This window comes from Mustela lutreola, chromosome 4 (genome assembly GCF_030435805.1).
Source record: "Mustela lutreola isolate mMusLut2 chromosome 4, mMusLut2.pri, whole genome shotgun sequence".
NCBI classification, from domain to species: domain Eukaryota; kingdom Metazoa; phylum Chordata; class Mammalia; order Carnivora; family Mustelidae; genus Mustela; species Mustela lutreola.
In genome coordinates, this window is record NC_081293.1 from 49,789,294 (window position 1) to 49,809,355 (window position 20,062).

The 20,062-nt window shown below is 46.6% G+C and overlaps 1 protein-coding gene across 17 annotated transcripts in view; it reads left to right on the top strand.

Annotated features, from left to right (window-relative positions):
* KCNMA1 (potassium calcium-activated channel subfamily M alpha 1) overlaps positions 1-20,062 on the top strand; it is a 730,798-nt gene that overhangs the window by 363,123 nt on the left and 347,613 nt on the right. For 16 of the 17 annotated variants that reach the window (XM_059169794.1, XM_059169808.1, XM_059169795.1 and 13 more), the window contains exon 3: positions 3,694-3,755. In XM_059169794.1, the coding sequence (XP_059025777.1) occupies positions 3,694-3,755 (62 nt within the window). Of the gene's footprint in view, positions 1-3,693; positions 3,756-5,019; positions 5,472-20,062 lie in introns of those variants that run through there. The other variant, XM_059169810.1, reaches the window with a different exon arrangement.

The following is a 20,062-nucleotide window of genomic DNA, read 5'->3' on the forward strand; positions in this document are numbered from 1 at the left end:
AATGCGTGTCTGTATCTGTGGGTCTTTTCCTGATATTCTTCTGTGCAAACACATGTAGTGTTTGACCTTCCATTTCTGAGAACAGATAACTCAAGGGTACCCTTGTTTCAATGACATTAATCAAATCACTTTTGTTAGGTATCCAGCACCTCCGTAAATATTGCTCAGTACTTCATATCATCATGTAGCATGAGGTATTTTTTTGTCAACCTAAGAATATGGTGGCTCGCGCCATTCCAGGTAGCCGTGATGATCTGGGGACCCCAACCTGTGAAAAGCTAGGAAGGCTCTGGCGGAGGTCAGCGCACAGTGTGCCTCGAGAGGGAATGCTCATATTGTCCCACATGTCAGACTGTGTTTACAAGGTCTTGTTTGCAACAGCTTTGTGAAGTGCTTGGTTATTGGAAGGGGTCTTCTGTGACCCTGCTGCTGGAGGGCTAGCGCTTCTCAATCTCAGGTGTTGTGCTTCTCGTGGCCTCATTTTACCATGTCCCTTGGACTAAGTGCCTTTTATTCCTGGGACTATTGAGGCACATGGAAGGACTCCCAGTGGCCTCCCCCCTTACTGAAGGGATGCTAGAGTAGCCAATACAGGTATGGAGAAGGGACACATTGAGAACAAAAACCATATTGAGACAAGAGCCCCTATGGTTCCCACCCATCCTTAACTTCTCCCATTTATATCTCTACCTAGTCAATACCTCGTTGCAGATTGACTATACGTTTGCCGTACAACCCGGCACAAGTTGCATCATCGCGTAATGTAACATAGGTTACTATGTAAGGGTTACTCCACAAAGGAGTATGTTTCGTGACTCCAAGTGGACTTTTTCCCACTTTTCCTAGGGCCTCAAATATAGCAGATGTGAAATAAATACTTAGATAATTATTTCTGGGTGCTCTATAACATAACCACTGGCATTTAGGCTAAATATCTAACCATTGTTTGCAGTTGGACCTAATTTTTTCATATTTAGAGCAGGGTTCTCAGACAATGGGCGATTTGTCAGAGTGAGAGAGAGGTATAAAGGATGGAGAGAGAGAGTGCTAGTCCTTTGCCAGGGCCTTGTAGAAGACGAATCTTTGTTGGATTCCTGTTTTCATGGTGTAAGCCAAGGAGCTGATGCATTTTCTGTAGTGCTTGGATCCAGGTTGACCATGCAATCAAGCCTGACATGATAAAGAGCCATTTAGCAAGTTTAAAAATCACATGCCTAGTTGCCTTAATCCTGAGAAGTTGGTCTGCTCCCCGTTGATCACGTCAGTCGTGGAGGCGGGTGGGTGGAACAGTTGGACACCCTGTGCCTCAGGAACCAGGCTTCTGGCCCACCATGTGGACCCAAGAACAGGCTCACTCATCAGGATCTTCAGTTCTTGGAGGTCATTTGCCTTTGGATTACTTCCCTCCCTTACCCTATCAGAGAGGTGCTGATATTTGAGTTTGCATCTTAAGAAGCTAGCAGGAGTCCTCTCCTCCTGTCACTGGCTGATTTGCTTAAATAAGCTGCACATTATTCCCCGTCACAGAGGCCAAGTGAAGGCAGCTGGGACAAATCAGAGTCGGCTACTTGGTCTGGCCCCCCAGTGCTGGGAAATCCTCACCATTGCAGGAGAGCTTAGATTCTGAGCGTGTTGCATAATGATGTAGATGCCATTTGCAAGGGCTTCCATCCTCTTTCCTCCCCTCTCCCCTGCATCCCTGCCCTTCCCTCCCCTCCCCTCCTTGGCCGGTATAGCCTGCTCTGACCAGCTCAGGATTCACACACACACACACACACACACAGTCCAGCCAGCAGAGATTAGTCTCGGTCAGCTGTTTATGAATGAAGAAGAGGTCCTTCCCCTGTGTCCTGGCCACACCCCTTCCCTTTGCAGCATTTTGAGAATGAGGTCGGGGCCAGGATCTAACTGCTTATGTCTCAGAAATAGCAACACAGATCAAAGTTAATCTGAAGCTATTTGTTTTGGTGCCTCATTCAGATAATAGAGGGGGGAAAGCCAGGCTTGTTTATGTTTTTGTTTGTTTTTGTGGATGACTTTTACAAAGAATGAATGAGTGAGTGTGAGGGGAACGTCTGGGGTGAGCCTGCTGGGGGGATTAGCCCCCGGAGAGATGGTGATTGCCCGCAGCAGACTGCAGTGCTGCCTTGGATTCAGTTGCAGCGTGGTTTAGTTTTTGAGACAAAATGGAAGAATTAAATAAGCCCCAGTGGTGTACTGCTTTACCACTTCCTCTCATAAGGATAGTTTGTCAGGTGCTGTGAAGCTGTGTCTTCCTTCCGCTGTTTGTCACTGTCGGTGTTTACTGTGCGGTCGGCCGCCTGTCCGGCAGCTCCATGGGGCTCTGCAGTGTTTCCAGCGAATGCCGTATGTAGATTTCATTTCCGCTCCGCTGCTTTGGTGCACACACACAGTACAGATATGTGTGTGTGGTCCTTTCTCTCTCTGTAACACACACACACGGCTTGGCCATGCCCAGTCATTACATAAGCTGGGATTCCTCTCTCTCCGCCAGCTGCTGCCAGAGGGATGGCAATATGTAGATACTCAGAGGAGACTGACACTTCTTTCCTTCCAAAGTCCCTTTAGGAGATAGCATGTCTGAAAGGTCGTTGCTGCGCCCTGGCACTGTGTCTAGCAGTGGTGTTGACTTTTGTTTTCAATCTTCGCATCTTTCTTATTTCTGAGCATCCATTTAGATGCCCTACTGGTCTCCACTGTGAAAGACTAAATAAACAAACTGGGATGGAGAGAGGGGGCAGAAGTGTCGGTGTCTGCCTCAGCGGCGACATATGGCTTGGATGGGCTTCCATGTGACAGGTAGTCTTTGAGGGAGATGCCAGACTGTCTTCTAGATCAGCAGGGATTAATTCTGAGTGAAGAGTGTAAACATGAACAGGGATGCTTGTGTAGCTGGCTCTAATGTATTACCAGCTTTGGCTTTCCTCACCTAAACTGTTTCCAGAATACTTGAGAGGTGTTATAAGTACACACACACACACACACACACACACGTCCAAGCAGCAGATATGTGCTTTTCAAATTGATGGTTCTTGCCTGGAGACAGGAAGTAAATCAGGGTTTGCGTAGGCTATCGGGCAGAAGTAGGGACTGACCGTTCTTGCGTGTCCCTGTGAGGGGTGTAACTGGGATTGACGAAAATGTTTGAAACTAGATGACAGTGATGGCTGTACCACTTGGTCAGTTACTCGAAGTTATTGAACTGTATGCTTAAAATAGGTGAATTTTATGGTATGTATCCACTGCCAAGTGGTATCTTGGCAGAGCTGTGAAAAATTGATATTCCCATATTTGAGTTCCTCTGGGCCCTGGTTGCATATAACATGACCCATTGTTTCACCTGAATGTTTGCCTGCCCTTCCCACCAGAGACTTCAGTTGCTGAGAAGCTGGATCCTGTTGAGGACAGGGCAGGATGAGAGCCATAGATCCAAGAGTCTGCCCTGACCCCTGTTGGCCGGCACTGAGGTTGCTGCCCGCTGCAAGGTGCGAAGGCCACATCAGGGCGTCCGGTGGGGGCCTCCAGGGACTGAGATTCCCAAGGGGGCCCCAGAAAGCAGTCAGAACCCTGCTTCCCAGCTGCTGTCGCGTGTGTCCAAAAAACCCCAAACACGAAATACGAAGCTTCCTGGTGTCGGCTCTTAAGTGATGACGTTTTCCTCTTCTTTTGCAGGTTGTCTTAGTCTTTGCTCTGAGCATTGGTGCACTTGTAATATACTTCATAGATTCGTCAAAGTGAGTATTCAAATACGTTGTCTTGCCCTCTTTGCTAAAACAATCATGAGCCTCTGCATTGATCAAGGGATTTACTTTAACACTGAAATTTGGAAGGCTGTCCGTGGAAGGCAGGGCTACTCTGGGCTGGTCTTCTGACTGGGCAAACAAGCTCTCACGAGGAAGGTTACTTTGACACTGTTGGCACAAGTGGGAGGGAGTGGTATCTGAGGGTAAGCCTTTTTGCTGGGTATTATTTATTTTCAGATAGCTATTTCCTGTTGAAGTATTTGCACTAACAACATCAAGAGACTAAGAGGGCTCTGGTATGAGTATTCAGCCATCAGGAGGGTTACACATATCCAGCCACCGAGGGTCTGAGCCATTCTTGCTATGGGTGGAAAGGGCCTCTTCTCATGAGGGATTCCTGATGCCGTCATCTTACTGGAGGTCAGATTAGGAAGCGTGGTTCTGTCCTTTGCTGCTATCAAGCAGAATATTCCGTGGGAACATTGCTTGTTAGTGCTTCTTGACTTGTGAAGGTGACGGATGGGATGGAGGAGTTCATGATGACTCCCAGAGGTGTAGGCCCACGGCCATCTAGCATTTCCCAGAGCGGACATTCACGCAGACCCCTGAGGTGCCAGTTGAATGAACTGGTACCCTAGGGTGAGCCTGCAGTGGGGTCTTGTGACAGAGTTTAATACTTTATCAGAGGCAAAAGAGGTCACGGAGCAGAGCTGCTAGGTGGCAGCCAGCTCTGCCCTGCTTCCTGCAGGTGTCACCCCGAGGTACCTCATCTGTTCCAACTGTTCTGTTGCAAGCTTGAGGCTGACAGCATCTGGGAAACTGGAGCTGAGCTGGTCTGATGCGCCTTTCTGTGTGACATGAACTTGAACTCTTGGCCAGCATTGTCCACTGTTAGAGTGGTTTCACCTCTTTGAACTCTATCCGTGGTATGGCTGCCTACTGGAGTTTGACTCCAGGAACCTGCTTTGTGTCCTTGTTGGCGTACACCCCGGTGTGCCTGAATTCTGAGCTATGTGCTCTTTTTCTGTGGTTCATTTCATGAACGCCTAAATTCTGAATTTCTCAGCGGCATCTGGTCACCAGCCAAAGGATTTTGTGCAGTGCTGAGGGTGCTGAGGCCAAAATGCCATGTCAGGGAAAATAAAGAAAGCATCCCTTGAATCACTCGCCTCTGGGAATCAGCCAAGTCTGAGAATCTCAGAGGTCCTTCAGCCCGTCCCTATGCACAAGGCTGGACTGCTCTCCCCTGCCTCAGGGAGAGGGTCCTTTCAAAAGCCTCCGGAAGACAAGATTCTACATGCGCCCTCCATCAGCTCTTCCCAGTCAAGAAAGAGAAGAGCTGTTTAAGTCTGGAAGACTCCCAACTGGTATGGCATGGAAGGTAAGCCTCTTTTAAATATCTCATCTTAATGCTTCTGGACCATATTTGAATTGAATCAAAGATCTTCTAAAGCCCCTTGTCTTCTTTCCTCATTCTCTTGCCAGGAGTGGCGTGTTCTCACATGCCAGGGGGTGCAGACCCCGTCCGCTTCCATGCCAGGCTCAGCAAATGGGTTTGGGCATGTCGTGTGTCTGCCCCGGACAGAGCAAACCCTCACACGGGGGTGAGTATGGCGATCGGTTCGGAGAGATGCCTCGCCGCCTTCTTTCCCTTCCCCACCCTTTCAGCTCCTCTGTATTTCTCAGAAATAAAATGCTCTTATTAGATGAATTTGAATTGTGTCCTTTTTTACAGTGTCTACTGAGAGGCAGTCTTTGGTTCAGTAGATTCTGGTGTTCTCGGCTCCATGTGAGAGGTTGGAAAGGAATGGACTTCCCCAAGGCCAAGAGCCCCTTCCCTGGATACGCTGAAGCACCCCAGTGTCCTTGGGATTTCGTTCTGATTTTGCCAAGTCTTGGGAAAGCCAGCCTCGGGAGCCCTGTCTGGCTCTGTCTTCTTTTACGAACTTGGAAAGAGTGTATTCCAAAGATGGACATTCAGTCCTATTCTCCTCTTTTTTTCAGCAAAAATGCCAATAATCTTAGAACCAAGCCTGTGTCTCTTCTCCCTGAGGTCTGTCCTAGCCTTAGTCTTTCTTCTCTGTGACCAACCTGTGTGGTTTGGCATAGCGAGCCCTGGTTTATAAGAAGACCTTATGTTTATTGATGTTAGCCCTTCTACTTTCCATTTGCATTGCTGTGTTTGATTATAGCCATCTCCCAAGGTTCTGTCCTCTGGGTGACCTGATCAGCAGAGCCAACACCAAGGAGCCTTCCGTCTTTCTGGGGAGTCTCCGCGAAGAGTGCGCACATTAAGTAAGGGGAAGAAGTAGAATTTGTGAAGTAACCTGTATGGCAAGTCCATAGATTCCCGGGAATAAAACAACAGCAACAATGAAACAAACCTATGAGACATTGTAATCAAGCAGAGTAAATAAGAGAAAATGAAATTCTAGCCACATATAATATGCAAACGAAAAATGTCTAAGAAAGCTGAATGTCGATTCTTAAAATCCATTTTTCCATTCAAAGCTCTCATCGATTAGACACACTTGTAGTTTGGCTGGCCATCTGGGCGTCTTGGAAAGAGAGCTTTAAACTTCCCTTGGGAACTTACACGATATTATCACCCTCAAAAAACCTAGTCTTCTTCAGATCAATTTTTGTTAGCATTTACGCCCTTCACATATATCAGTCAAATAAATAAGTCTACAGGCTTTCCCTTTGCATGAGCCTAATTGGGTAGACACCATTGTGAGGTGGCTTGTGTCAGTGAATTTTAATCACAGCTGGCCTCCCCCACAATGGTGGGGAATGCTCCAGCAGCACAAGTTCAAGGTGTGAAGTCTCTCTGCACCCAGCCCCTTGAAGAGCAAGATAAAGGCTGATTAATATAGGAAAGAGGCTCTGAGGGGCTGCCCTGATGGCTCAGCGTCAGGCAGGTCTATTTGGTTGTGCTAATGGGCTGGTAGGCTGGCTGGTTCGTGATTCCCCTTCCGTGTGGCAGCAGGTGGGGAAGGCAGTTCAGTTAAATGTCATCATTGGTGGGCTCTGTGATCGTGTTAACCTTTCCAAGCTTACTGTACTCTGAAGAGGCAGTGGGTAAGTCATTTCCAAAGACAGCTTCGCCTATGCATCTTTCCTTTCCCGTTGCTGGGCAGTCCTTTTTCATTCAAGGATTCGAGGGGCCCTTCCTTGGGTCTTAATTTTCCTAGAGGGATCGCCCCAGAAGAATCACTCTTGCAGCTTCAAGTGATTGCTGTCTAGCTAGGACAGATTGTGCTCAGAGCTCCTGGAGTTGAAAGCCAAAGAGAATTACATTAAACTGTGTTAAAATTACGCTTCATCATCCCAGTGGTAGACTCTCTAGAAACACCCAAGCAGGGGGGAGTTGTTCCACCAACTCTTGGATAGACACAAGTGTCAGTTCCTTACAGACACAGAGAAGCGTTAAGCCCTCCAAACACAGCAATCCCCTCCCTCAAAAGATATTAAATGAAGCCACACAAGGCAGACACTGCCCCAAAGAACGGTTTCTTTTTTCATTTCTTTTTAAAGGTGTTCTGCCCAAGTTAAGGCCTGCGCTGCTCCAGCTCCTAATTCTGATGTCTCTTGATCTCTACGCCGACCCTTTCCTCCCACATGTTCTGATACTCTGTGAAGCAAAGATTTTTTAAAAATCGTACAACCGAGTCAAAAGTGCCCCAGACACCCTCTGGGTGATAATGTCACCATTGCTGGCCCCATCCCTGTCTGTTTCCTCTCTTTGACATAGGAACAGTAATTCTTTTCTAATAGATAAGAAAAAAAAAAAAAAAAAAAAGACCCAACGATGTCAGTGTGAGTGCAGAATTCATGGGTTGCATAACGCAGCAGTTCCTGCTGCTTCTAGAATTTCAAGAGAAAGTTGGAAGAGACAGAGGCTTCAGGCCCTGGGTATTTGCATTTTTTTTCCAGGGGCATTCTTGGAAAAGATGACTCACCTGTGGGGAGATATTTATTCCTTTGATTCATGTTTAAGCTCAGCTACTTCTCATGCTACAGTTCTGTGGATTATGAATATTTAATACCGCGTATACTGAAAATGAAGGTCAAGTCCTGCTTGCTGGTGACTTCAGTGCAGGCTCATGTCTCTGCAAGGCAAGCTACCTGCTGTTAGCCGAGTAAAGCTGAAAGGTTATGCATTGTTAAAATTTTCCTTAATGACTTTGTCTGCTCCAAAATTGCTGGCACACAGTGGGGGCGCCTGCTGGTTTCACCAGTCTTTGCTCTTGGCTTCTCATATCAGCGATGCTGCTTTGGGGATATGGACATTAGAAGGAGGAGGGAAGAACAGTACAAATTTTGGAAAGCATCTCATCCAAGGGCTGGATTCCAGGCTAATGGCAGTGTTATGATGTGAAAATGGTCCTCCCCAGGTCTCCAACATTCATATAACATTTTGTGTGTGTATTCATCGGCTCATTCATCTTGGAGTCATTCGCTCATTTGAGACCTCTTCAGTGTACTACCACTGAAGATGTTCCACACGGTAAAATTGCTTAGGGTTAGGTATGGCTAAGGAAGATTATCTTGAAGATTGGAATAGAAATTGACAGGTTGTTTTCATCCTCTCCGAAAATAAAACTGGTACCGTTGATAGGATGGGGATACCCAGAGGCTTCGCAGAACTGGCCAACCCCCAGCAGTCTTACCCACTGAGTGTTCTCATAGGAGGGGCTCTAGTCCTCCAGCCTGGAAGTTGTCCTCAGAAAGGCCGGGAGAACTGACATTCCCTGTGCGAGGTATGGTGCTAAGCATTACGGTACACACCACACATGACCTCACTGAATTCTCCCAACGATCTGATCGGGTGGGTGTGACTACTCTTCCTGCTGGGCAGGTGAGGAGGCTGAAGATGCAGCATTTTTTTCAACCCACAGAGCTCATCTGTCATTGGGTCTGGATTTGAACCAAGCATGTCTAAAGGCATCTCTCTTCCAGGTCTCGAAGTATGATTCCAGACTTCGAAGTGAGTCCGTGCCTTGAGTCAGGAGTTGTAAGAACAAGGAGTAGCTTAGCCTCTGTACCTGACTCGTCTGTCCTGTTTTCTCTTTTGTTCTCCATCTTTCCAATTTCTACCTTTGGAGTCACCAAGTCTGCAAGTCAGCAGTGCCTACGGGAGTCTTAGCAAGCTTCCTTCCTAGGACACGAGACATGTGGGACATGTCTGTGGAATGTGTTCTGTCTGGTGTCTGTTTAGGTCTGGATTCATTTCTTCCTAAATTATGGCTTAATGAGACTCCCTTCTCTTTTCTCTCAGTGGGGAGGCAGCACTGGGTGATGGAATAGGGTCGAGTTAGCACAGAACAAGGAAAGCTGATTGTTTCTCAGGGGCTTCTCTCATTTACGGGATTCTTTCCCAGTAGAAAGACCTTTCGCTTCCTCCCATGGTACTGACCTTGTCCTCGGTGCCTGTCATTTTGGCACACAAAAACAGGTAATGAGAGAGTCCCCGTTTCTCCATCAGACAGGTTCTTTTATCTCTCTAGAGAGTTGTAGGATTTCATTAACTGGTTGTAGTTTTGCATTGTGTTCCTAGAAAGTTAGTACCATCAAAGCAATGCACCCAAGGAGAATTTGTTCCCAGAGATGTTTCTGTGGAGATCTTTGCAGCACCGTCGGATACCCGATCTCCTCCAGCCAGTCTTATTCTTACTGGCCGTCGCACAGGTGTCGACCCAGTGCCTCTGTGTGCCAGCTTTGTAGCGGACACCTGGCAGAGCTGCGAGGATCGCGTTGTCACCTCCACGACAGCACAAAGTCATCTGTAAATTACTACAAAGGTTGTTCTCACTTTCCCCATGAGCACGCCCTCCCCCCCCCCCCCCACAGGAAGAACAGCTGGAGAGCCCACGGCATAGGCAAGAAAGCTCTCCACCTCACTCTGTCCCCAGCTCCTTTATGGAACTTGACATTTCTAGGTGCTGTGCTGAGAAACTCCCTGCCGTTCTCTGCCTTGAGGTCCTCGTTGAGGAGTCCTGCTGTGCACTGAACCTCTGTTGAGGAAGTCAACACAAGTCCCTGTGTGTGCAAAGCATCTCCCTGTTCTTTTTCTTTTTTCTTCCTTTTTTACATACTCCCCCCACCAATTTTCTCTGTCCCTCACTGACATTTTTATTGCCAGGCTTTGGTTTGGAAAATTATGGGTAGGGAAAGTTCAAGGGCAGGATGTTCAGAACAGCACTGCACATCTGTGAAGGGAGCACAACAGGAGAGCCTGCAGCTGTTGAAAGAATGGAGTGTCAGATGGTGGAGGAGCTGGGCCCTGGGAGGGGTGGGGGAGGGGAGGCCCCCTCAGGGCAAAGAGTCTGTAAATAACTCCCAATGGGAAGTCCTTGTCCCCTGGCAGAGTTTAACCTTTAATGGCAACACCAGATTCTCTGACACGGGTGCAACCCCAGCTCAGCTGTGCTACTTCTTCTGGCTTTCCAAAATGCCATTTTCTTTTTTATTTTTTTTTAAATCAGGTGAGCACAAACCTGGTAGAGGAGACAGGTGGAGGATATGGAGGATATGCCGGAGGGTAGCTCCTCTTTGTTCTTCTCCCTTCCCTCTGGGTGAGGTGGTCTCAGCTGCATGCCTCATTTCTCATTGCACAGGTGATACAGAGCTACCACTTGTGACCGTGTCCAGAAGCATCCAGACCTGCTCCTCTTTAGCATTTCCTTGGAAAAGCTCAGGGACTATGTTAGGAGTGGGAGGGAAGACAGAGCTAGACCTTCCAGATTTGCTACAAAAGATAACCTGAGAGAATGATATGTCTGAGCTTGAAGAGACTTCAGAGTCCTCTTGGTGCCTCTGTTCCCTGGGCCTCACCACCCTCAGTGACCCGCTCAAGGACACCCAGCTGGCCAGGGGCAGACCTAGAGCCAGCACAGATCTCTCCCGTTTCTTCCTGATCCCTTGGGTTCATTCTACCAAATATAAAGTGAACAAAGATGTGATGGCAAATATTACCCATGGACTAGCAAAACAAATAGTGATTTTTACGCCCATTTTGAAGTCTCAGGCTGTCATCATGGGGGCAAATTTAGGGCCATGGAACAGAACAAAGATAATGCCAGGTGAGCACTTGGGATTCATTTGCCTCATCCCCCTGGGCAAGAGGCTCTGAAATTCCTTGATTTATGATCCTTTTTTTTTTTTTTTCCCCTTCCGTACTATTTCGGAGGGGAGGTAAGAGCTCAGCTGTGTTGTGGAAGGTTAGCAAGGCTGAGTGCTTTGGTTTGGCTTGTTTGGAATTTTTTTTTTCCTGGAATTTGTTATGCATGACTTTTGAGGACATTTTGCCCAATGGCTCATTTGTTTCCCTATGAAAACACTATCTGATAACTACGTCTATAAATGCATATTTACTCTCCTCTCCAAAATTAGAATGAATTATTTCTTCAACTCTCACCACTGTCCAGAATTTCAGAAGAGAACTTTGGATTATCTGACACTGTTTCAGCCCTTTTGGCTCTTGTAACAGAAGGACTGTTTTAGGGAAAATGAAGAAAATGCATTCCTTTGAAGATTCAGTTAGTTGTTTATGTCTTCTGCTGTGAGCGTGTATTTATAATGCTCGAGGGCTGGATTTTCTCCCTGGTCCTCTACCTAAGGTCATAGTCAGATATGCCTTCAGGACCGCCAAGGGATCAGGGTGGGAGCCATCTGGAGAGAAAGGTTAGCACTCAGAACGGTTTAATCCAAACCCAAGGACAAAGCTCATGCTTATACCACCGCCATGCTTGTGCTGAGGTTTGGTACAGTCTGTTACAACTTTATGATAGGTCTTACGGGCTGCAGATGAGAATGGAGATGTGACCTCTCTCTCTGTTTTTATTCCCCCTGTCCTTCTTCCTGACGCACTGACAAATGGTAGTGTTGGGGACACTCTGGTCAATGACGAGTCATTTGTGGCTTAAAAATGGAATTTCTTGCAGCAAAGATGCCCTTGGGACTTTCTGATGCACATGTCACTATTCATAGAATTTGGGAGAAAGGAGTGTATGTGCGTCTGTGCGTGTGTATCTATAAGGGACAATACTGTCCCAACTCTAGATTGATGGGAAAACCTAGAATGGGAGGTCTGGCCACAAGTCTCATCATAACAGGGATTTCTAGGAACATCGCCAAAGGCAAGGGAAGCAAGGGCAAAAATGAACTATTGGGATTTCATCAAGATCAAAAGCTTTTGTACAGCAAAGGAAACAGTTAACAAAATCAAAAGACAACTGACAGAATGGGAGAATTATTTGGAAACGACATATCAGATAAAGGACTAGTGTCCAAAATCTATAAAGAACTTAGCAAACTCAACACCCAAAGAACAAATAATCCAATCAAGAAATGGGCAGAGGACATGAACAGACATTTCTGCAAAGAAGACATCCAGATGGCCAACAAACACATGAAAAAGTGCTCCATATCACTCAGCATCAGGGAAATACAAATCAAAACCACAATGAGATATCACCTCACACCAGTCAGAATGGCTAAAATCAACAAGTCAGGAAATGACAGATGCTGGCAAGGATGCGGAGAAAGGGGAACCCTCCTACCCTGTTGGTGGGAATGCAAGCTGGTACAACCACTCTGGAAAACAGCATGGAGGTTCCTCAAAATGTTGAAAATAGAACTGCCCTATGACCTAGCAATCGCACTACTGGGTATTTACCCTAAAGATACAAACGTAGTGATCCAAAGGGGCATGTGGACCTGAATGTTTATAGCAGCAATGTCCACAATAGCCAAACTATGGAAAGAACCTAGATGTCCATCAACAGATGAATGGATAAAGAAGATGTGGTATATATACACAATGGAATAATATGCAGCCATCAAAAGAAATGAAATCTTGCCATTTGCGACAACATGGATGGAACTAGAGCGTATCATGCTTAGCGAAATAAGTCAACCAGAGAAAGACAACTATCATATGATCTCCCTGATATGAGGAAGTGGTGATGCAACATGGGGGCTTAAGTGGGTAGGAGAAGAATCAATGAAACAAGATGGGATTGGGAGGGAGACAAACCATAAGTGACTCTTAATCTCACAAAACAAACTGAGGGTTGCTGGGGGGAGGGGGTTTGGGAGAAGGGGGTTGGGGTTATGGACTTTGGGGAGGGTATGTGCTTTGGTGAGTGCTGTGAAGTGTGTAAACCTGGCGATTCACAGACTTGTACCCCTGGGGATAAAAATATATGTTTATAAAAAATAAAAAATTAAGAAAAAAAAATAAGAACAGAGATTACAAAAGAAACTTCAGATTCCTCTTGGTGCCACCATTCCCTGGGCCTCAGCACCCTCAGTGACCTGCTCAAGGACACCCAGCTGGCCAGGGGCGGACCTAGAGCTGCCTAGAGCTGAGAGCCATGAACCCATGCCCTTAAAGGTATCAGTCAGGTAAGAGATCCCTATTAAGTATGAACTGTGTGTAAGACATTTGCTAGGTATGGAGGATTGAGAATACTATGCCTCAGTCTAGATCTTTTTCATTAGGACTTTTAAATTATATATATTTTTATAAGGGTCAGAAAGTCTAGCCATCATATAAGAGATAGAAGGTGAAAGGGCATAAATACAGGAAAAAGATAAAGATAGGAAGAATGAGGTAACAAAGCAAGACAACAGTGAGATTTCACTAGGCAGTCTATCTTCACTCTCTAACATGAGCACTACAGAGGGACTGAAAGTAGAGAAGCCGAGGAGACAGCTGGGTCTTGGGAATGGTTTGGCTCTCGGGAGGTTTTGTGTTGAGGAGGTAGAAAACTCCATCTCCTCTTGATTCTAGGGATCCACGGGGGGCCTCTCATTATGGCCTGTGCTATGTCCTCTGACTTTTATTTTCAGTGTGTGCAGAACCCAGCAAAGCCTTGCCTTGCTATGAGCCATGGGGTTAAAGAATTGAGAGTGTTTCAAGGGGTAGCATCACAGAACCAGATAAGAAATCATCCCTCATGGCCATAAGACCTGTTCTCCAGTACCACATGATGGAAATCTTTGGAAACGTCTCTCTGGAAATTTCCAGAAGTGACTGACTGGATGACATCCACTCCACCTTTCTGAAACCAAGGTCAAGGTGGAATACGCCATTCAGGGGCATTGTCTATGAACTTGCCAGGTTCTGAGCATCCCGGGATGTGGTGGGAGGAATGTTATGTCCGAGGGAGGGGGTGCTACTGACGAGATGGTCGAGCCACATTTGGAGACCAGGGTTTGCCTTGGGCGGGGGTGGGGTGGGGGGTGGGTCACATGATGCTCTTCATGGGTGTAGGTGCTTGTGCCTTCTTGGGTCCCTTTCTCTGTACAGAATATTGAAAGTTACATTTTGTGACTGCATTCCTATAAAGATGAACATAATCCAGGCTGGATTTAGTATCATGTATTCATTATTATTATATTTATTTTTTCTTCTGATTTTAGAAAAATGAAAATTAAGGCATTATTATAGGTCACTGGAAATCTGGTGGGTTGTAGGCACTGTGTCTGCTGTGCCTGATGGAAAGTTGGCTCTGGTTCCTCCTTTTCTGTCAGCCCTATCCATCTGGAAATTTTCACAGATAACAAAACAAGCCCGGAGACGGAGGCCTAATATCCTATCCCTCTCAGTGTCACCTAATTGTTTCAGATGAGGAAATTAAAAATAAACATTCCATTTCGAACCATGTCTTTTGACTCGGCTTTGGGAAATAGGAACTTTTAGCACCCCAACCTTAAGCAAAAAATGTCACCTGTTGATAGGTCCAAATTTTTTTTTTTCCTTCAGAAAACCTAATAATCTTCTGATGAGTTTTAGAGAAAAACATGTGCTTTGTCCATCCTTCTGTCTGAAAATGAGCCTTGCCAGTTTAGGGGATCTGTTTGCTCAGACCACTACAGTGAAAAATACCACTCCCTCCAGCAAGGTTTGGTAGGCTCCAGGAGATGGGGGGCAGGCCGATGTTAGGAAAGTGGGAGGATCTGGTGGGGACTGAGCTGCAGTGAGAGCTCAGTCCTCTATCCCAAGGTGGCTTCCCAACTCCAGCTGATTGTCCCTGAGCAGAACAGAGGCTCGTGGGGTCTGATCTTTCTGCGTTTCAGAGAGAGGAGAGGAAACCAGGCTTTATGTGGAATCTCCAGTTTTAAAATACTGCCCACGGCTCCAGATCTTTGAAAGTACTCTGCAGGCCAAACAAAACACTTCTGCAGGCCAGATTTGGGCCTCCCGTCTTCAATCTTTATTCTAAACTGTCTCTCTTTCTGGTCTTGAATTAGCTCTGCTCTCTGAGTGCCAAAAAACCTTCTTAACTCTTGATTCTCCATTCCCTGGAAAGGGCCCCTTCCCTCTCTGAAGTAAGGAGCCCACGGTCTCCAGGTGCTCTGGCTTGTTTCCATCTAACGCACTTGCAAATGCTGCTTAGGTAAGTGTCCACTCCTCTCTAGGCAGATACTGTATGTCACAGCAATAAATCACCCACAACTTACTGTAAATCCCTAAAGCTACATATCATGAACTCAACGTCATCCCTGAAAATAACGTCGTTAGGACCTCATAAACATACACTCTGTTTGTTTAAGAACTGCAAGAGCTTTTTAAACATGGTTGCTAAGTCACAAGAGTGTATTTTCCAGGACATAAATGGAAGTGAACATAACCCCCTTAAATTGTCAGGTTCTTTATAAGAAAAGAGGCCCAAATCTATCTGGTCTGCTGGTGTATTAATGTGACCAAGGCAGAGTTGATTATACTATACGTTTGTAATTGATAAGTATTGGAGAGTATCTTCCGACTTACTTGTCTAAATGGACACATTATATGAAATTTGGTTCAATTTCTAGCCTATGTGGGTATAGTTAATGAGTGAGTTAACATAGATAAATCTTGGCTATATTTTTTATAAAGATTTTATTTATTTATCTCAGAAAGCAAGCTAGAGAGAGAGAGAGAGAGCGCGCATGAGAGCAGGGGAGAGGGGTAGGAGACATAGAAGCAGAAAGCAGACTCTCCGTTGAGCAGGGAGCCCATTGTGGGACTCCATCCCAGGACCCTGGGATCTGACTTGAACCAAAGGCAGACGCTTAACTGACTGAGCCACCCAGGCACCCCTTGGCTGTACTTTTTTATTAACCTTAAACTTTGCAATTTGCTTAGCATTCAGTTCAACATTTACTGATGAAATTCTAATGCTATGGCCCCTTCAAAAATGAAATCAGAAGCATTTCTGGATCTTTCTTCCTACCTCTGGTCCCAAGTCTGAGCTACAGCTTCATCCCCTTATCTTTTACTTTTTACAGGGAAACTTGCAGCTAATGTTAAGGTAGCTTTGTTAGACTCTGATTATAAAGCTCAGATATTTTCAGAGCTACAAAAATGATGGCCATTCCATTATGATATCCTGACTCCAGTAGAACTGCTTCATCAGTCTGGTTTCCAAATGGAAAATACTCATACTGCCTTTTACTTATCACGGTACTCTCAGGAAGAAAATGTAGGTAGGACTCCAGGGCCATTAGATGTTGGGATCTACTATAAGGCACTTGTCCTTCTTAAAGATATTCAGTCCATGTTCTTTATGCCCAGAGAGCCCCTGTCTCTTCCTTTGAGAGCTGGTATTTTCACCTCTCTCTCTCTCTCTGCTCCCCCTACCTCTTGCCCAAAGATGAACCCATGGCCCAGTTTGAGACACAGTCGATCTTGATGCCTTGGAGGGAAATTCAGGGACCGTATATAAAGAACGATGAAGGTCATGGAGGTCGTGAGATGGCTCTAGCTGGCACATGCTTTTCCACTAGCATCAGAAGGAAGGGTGGGGAGTCCAGTAAGGATTTTGCCTTCTTCATAAAAGCATGAACAGGAAGGCTAAGGCAAGGTCTGTAGAGAGCGGCAGTGATAATGGAGGTGCGCTCCAGGTGGCCATACTGCCTATCCGTGCCTTGGCGTGCAGTCTATCGCTGGGTACTTGGTGAGGCTGGAGAGCAGATACAGATGGGGCATTCAGTGACTGCGTGTCTACACTCATGCGCATATGCTCAGAGGAGGAATGAATGAGTATGTTGGTCCCTACATCAAGTAAAATTAGAGAAGGCAATATGTGTGACTGCCTTGTGCCATGGTGATGGTTCTCCTGTGGGTCAAGCACCACTTCGGAAATTTGATGAATACTGTAGGAACTTTGGTTGCAAGGGACTCTAAAATTGGTCCATGGACCCCATGCTAAGGATTCTTGCTCTGCAGGGTAGGTTCATCTGCTCAAGCACTGCTGTTTCTTCTGCTATGAAGACCACGTGCCAGACAGAGGGCAGTCCTCATACCCAACGATCCAACAGAGATTGAGAACCCTCCCTTCCTGGCCTATAAAACACGTCTAATCACGAGACTCTCCGTGGGGTGTTTTCTCCTCTTGAGCAGTCATACCCCTTCCCCCGCTGCATTTGAAATCTTGAAAATGGAGTTTGGGATGCCCATACAGACACAAGCGGCTGCCACTTCTCCAGAAGGCTGTGTCTCTCACCTGTGGCTGCAGAGTCCCTGTGGGACGTCTGTGGGCTCATCCGACCCGTCTGTAGACCGGTGTGACAGAAAAACCAAAGAGCAGCTTCCGGAGAGAAGCCCCATCTCTCCCAAGTTCCCGGCTTCTTTCAAATTTCTTCCTGCCTGCACCTGTCTCCAAGCCAGCCAACTGTGACAGTTTAATTGGTGCGGGTATGGGGAAGCAGTCAGGGGTGACTGGTGTTCCGGAAGAAGGAGACTCCCTTGAAAGGAGTGAGGGGAACCAAGACAGGCCTGGCAGCTTCGGGGAGGGGCAGAAGGTCAGCAACCCTTGCTTGAAAAGGGTGTCGGCTGGAGGAAACGTCTGCCAGCTACTTCCACCCCGAGTTGCTTGGCCAGTTCTGTGCATTCATGTGTGTTGTTGCTGCCTTGTCCATGGGGGGACAAAGAGGTCACCGGAGGGCTCTGGCCTGGAATGAGAATGGATGGAAAGGAAGGCCAGCGCTGCCTACGAGCTAGGAGCAGAATCCGGACTCAGACCATCCTCGGGCTTACCCTGCTCTACCACTTCATAGTCCTTGTCCTTGGGCAACCTACTTAGGCTTTCCAAACTGTAAGGCCTTTTTTGGTGTGAAAGAGGTGAAAATGGTGACGAGGGACAGGGGTAATATGTACCTGGCAGCCGTGGGCGCACACCATCAGATCATGCCCCTAAAAGGCTCTGAGTGCCGTGCCCAGCGTGAACGCAGCCCCCCGAATTTAGATATTTCTGTTGTCCTTTTGAGGTTTGTTTTGAAGCTTTTTATCAGGTCTTTAGAGAGACAAGATGTAAACTCATTAAAATTAGGAAACAAAACAAGAATTTGCAAGGCAGTGATGTGGTTCATTATCAAGGTGGTGCGCAGGACCCGAGCTTCTTAAGGCTGCAGCTCTCGACTCATTAGCGTCTGGGGAAGGCTGTAGAGTGGGTCACAATGAGCAACTTCTCAAGGATGAGATTGAATAGCCTTTGGTGAAAATACTGCTCCAGAAGGTCATTGTGATTGGGTGAAAATTTTTCTCAGTTCTATGCGTGGCACTGTGTATACCATATAAAGGTATGTGTTTCTACAGGCTTTTGCCTTGAAATCTGTTTCTTACTATGCGTCTTGTGAAAATGTTGTGTGAGCTGTGTTAGCTTTGAGTCCAGAAGAGAGTGTGCTTTCCGAACTGCAGTCAGGGTCCAGGCACAGGTGGAAATGAGATAATATGGAAGGAGAGCATAGGATGAACAGTCCATAAGACCATCCATCCCCTCCACTACCAGCAGCATCAAGTTCCAAGAGTTCCCCAGACCACCCCCAGCTCTGATAATTCCAAGGACCACAAAACTCATTAGAAGCTTTTATGCTCAAAGACGGTTTCCTTCAGGGAAAGGACACAGATTAAACTCAGCCAAGGGAAGAGGTACATAGGGCAGACCCAGCAAAGTGCCAGAGCAGGAGCTTCCATTGTTCTCTCCCTGTGGAGTCATGGTGTTAACGTTGTTAACTCAGTTAACTCAGTGTTAACTTTTCCGGCATCCATATGTGACAACACAGAGAGAATATTGCCAGTGTGGGTAGCTCACCAAGCCAGGTGGTCAGAGTTCTTTTGGGAGCTCCAACATACAAACCTGGGTGACTGTCCATAGCATAGACTGACCTCAGTCTCCAGTCTTTTTTGAAAGTTGACAAATAGCCATGTGACCCAAAGCCCCCACCGTATATTACATTGTTAGACTTTCTGGTGTGGTTAACCACTCCTCCCCATCCTGCCAATTGCTTTTTTACTTCCTGGCTGATGTGAGACACTCAAGCAAAGACTTTTAATCAGGCCTGACATCCAAAGACTTGGAGATTGCATTGCAGAGGCAGAGGGCCAAGGCCAGACTTCTCTCTGGCAAGGTTAATATTTTTCTACTAGAGGAACTCTAGTAGTTCTACTAGTAGTTTCTAGTAGTTTCTCACTAGTAGTTTCTACTAGTGAGGGAACTTTGCTGCCTGAGGGGGATCTTTCCTGGAGAGGATTTGGGGTGGGTCCTTCAATCATATGCAAGAGTAGCAGAGGAGAGGGAAATGCTAATTCACAGAGTTGAGTGTTTCCAGTGTCTGGTAATGTTAGCGAAATCACTGTTGAAAATAGTGATTTATCCATTCCTGTGTACACCCAAGCTTAATAGCTGAGCAGGTGAGCCTGCAGTTGGTAAAGTAAAGCTGCGCAAGGGGACAGGGAAAGGGCCACCTGGATGCATGGTCCCCATGTGAGTGAGCTTGCCCAGGGCACAGCAGGATTTGGGGCTGAGCCCATTTGCTGCCATTTCTAGGTGACCAGGAGTCCTGTGCCCTATTTCTTTGCAGACCCCATGGATGGGCCTCCAGGGGCCTCCTGGCAGGTTTGGTAAGGAAAACATCTGCCTCCCTGATCCAGTTTAATTCCCCCCACCCACCCCCGCCTCGACCAACCCCGTAAGGCTTGATGAGGTCAAAACCAGAAAACCCAAGACCCCAAGCTGGGGATAAAATGCAGATCCGGCATGCATCAGGCCATGCTGCCCCCTTGCCACCTGACAAATGAGACCATCTCTAGCAAGGGACAGTTTGTAATTGTGCAATCAAATTAACTTGGATTTCAGCTTAATGAAGTGCTTAATGTCCTGAATGAGGCCGAGTCCTAATGTTTGGAGAAGCAAGCCTGACCCCAGGAAAAGAAAGAACAGACTTTAGTTGATAGCTCCTAGTATTAATTGTGCTTGCAAAGTCAACCTTTTTAGAAATTCATCCTTTCATGCAGGCAATCTGTT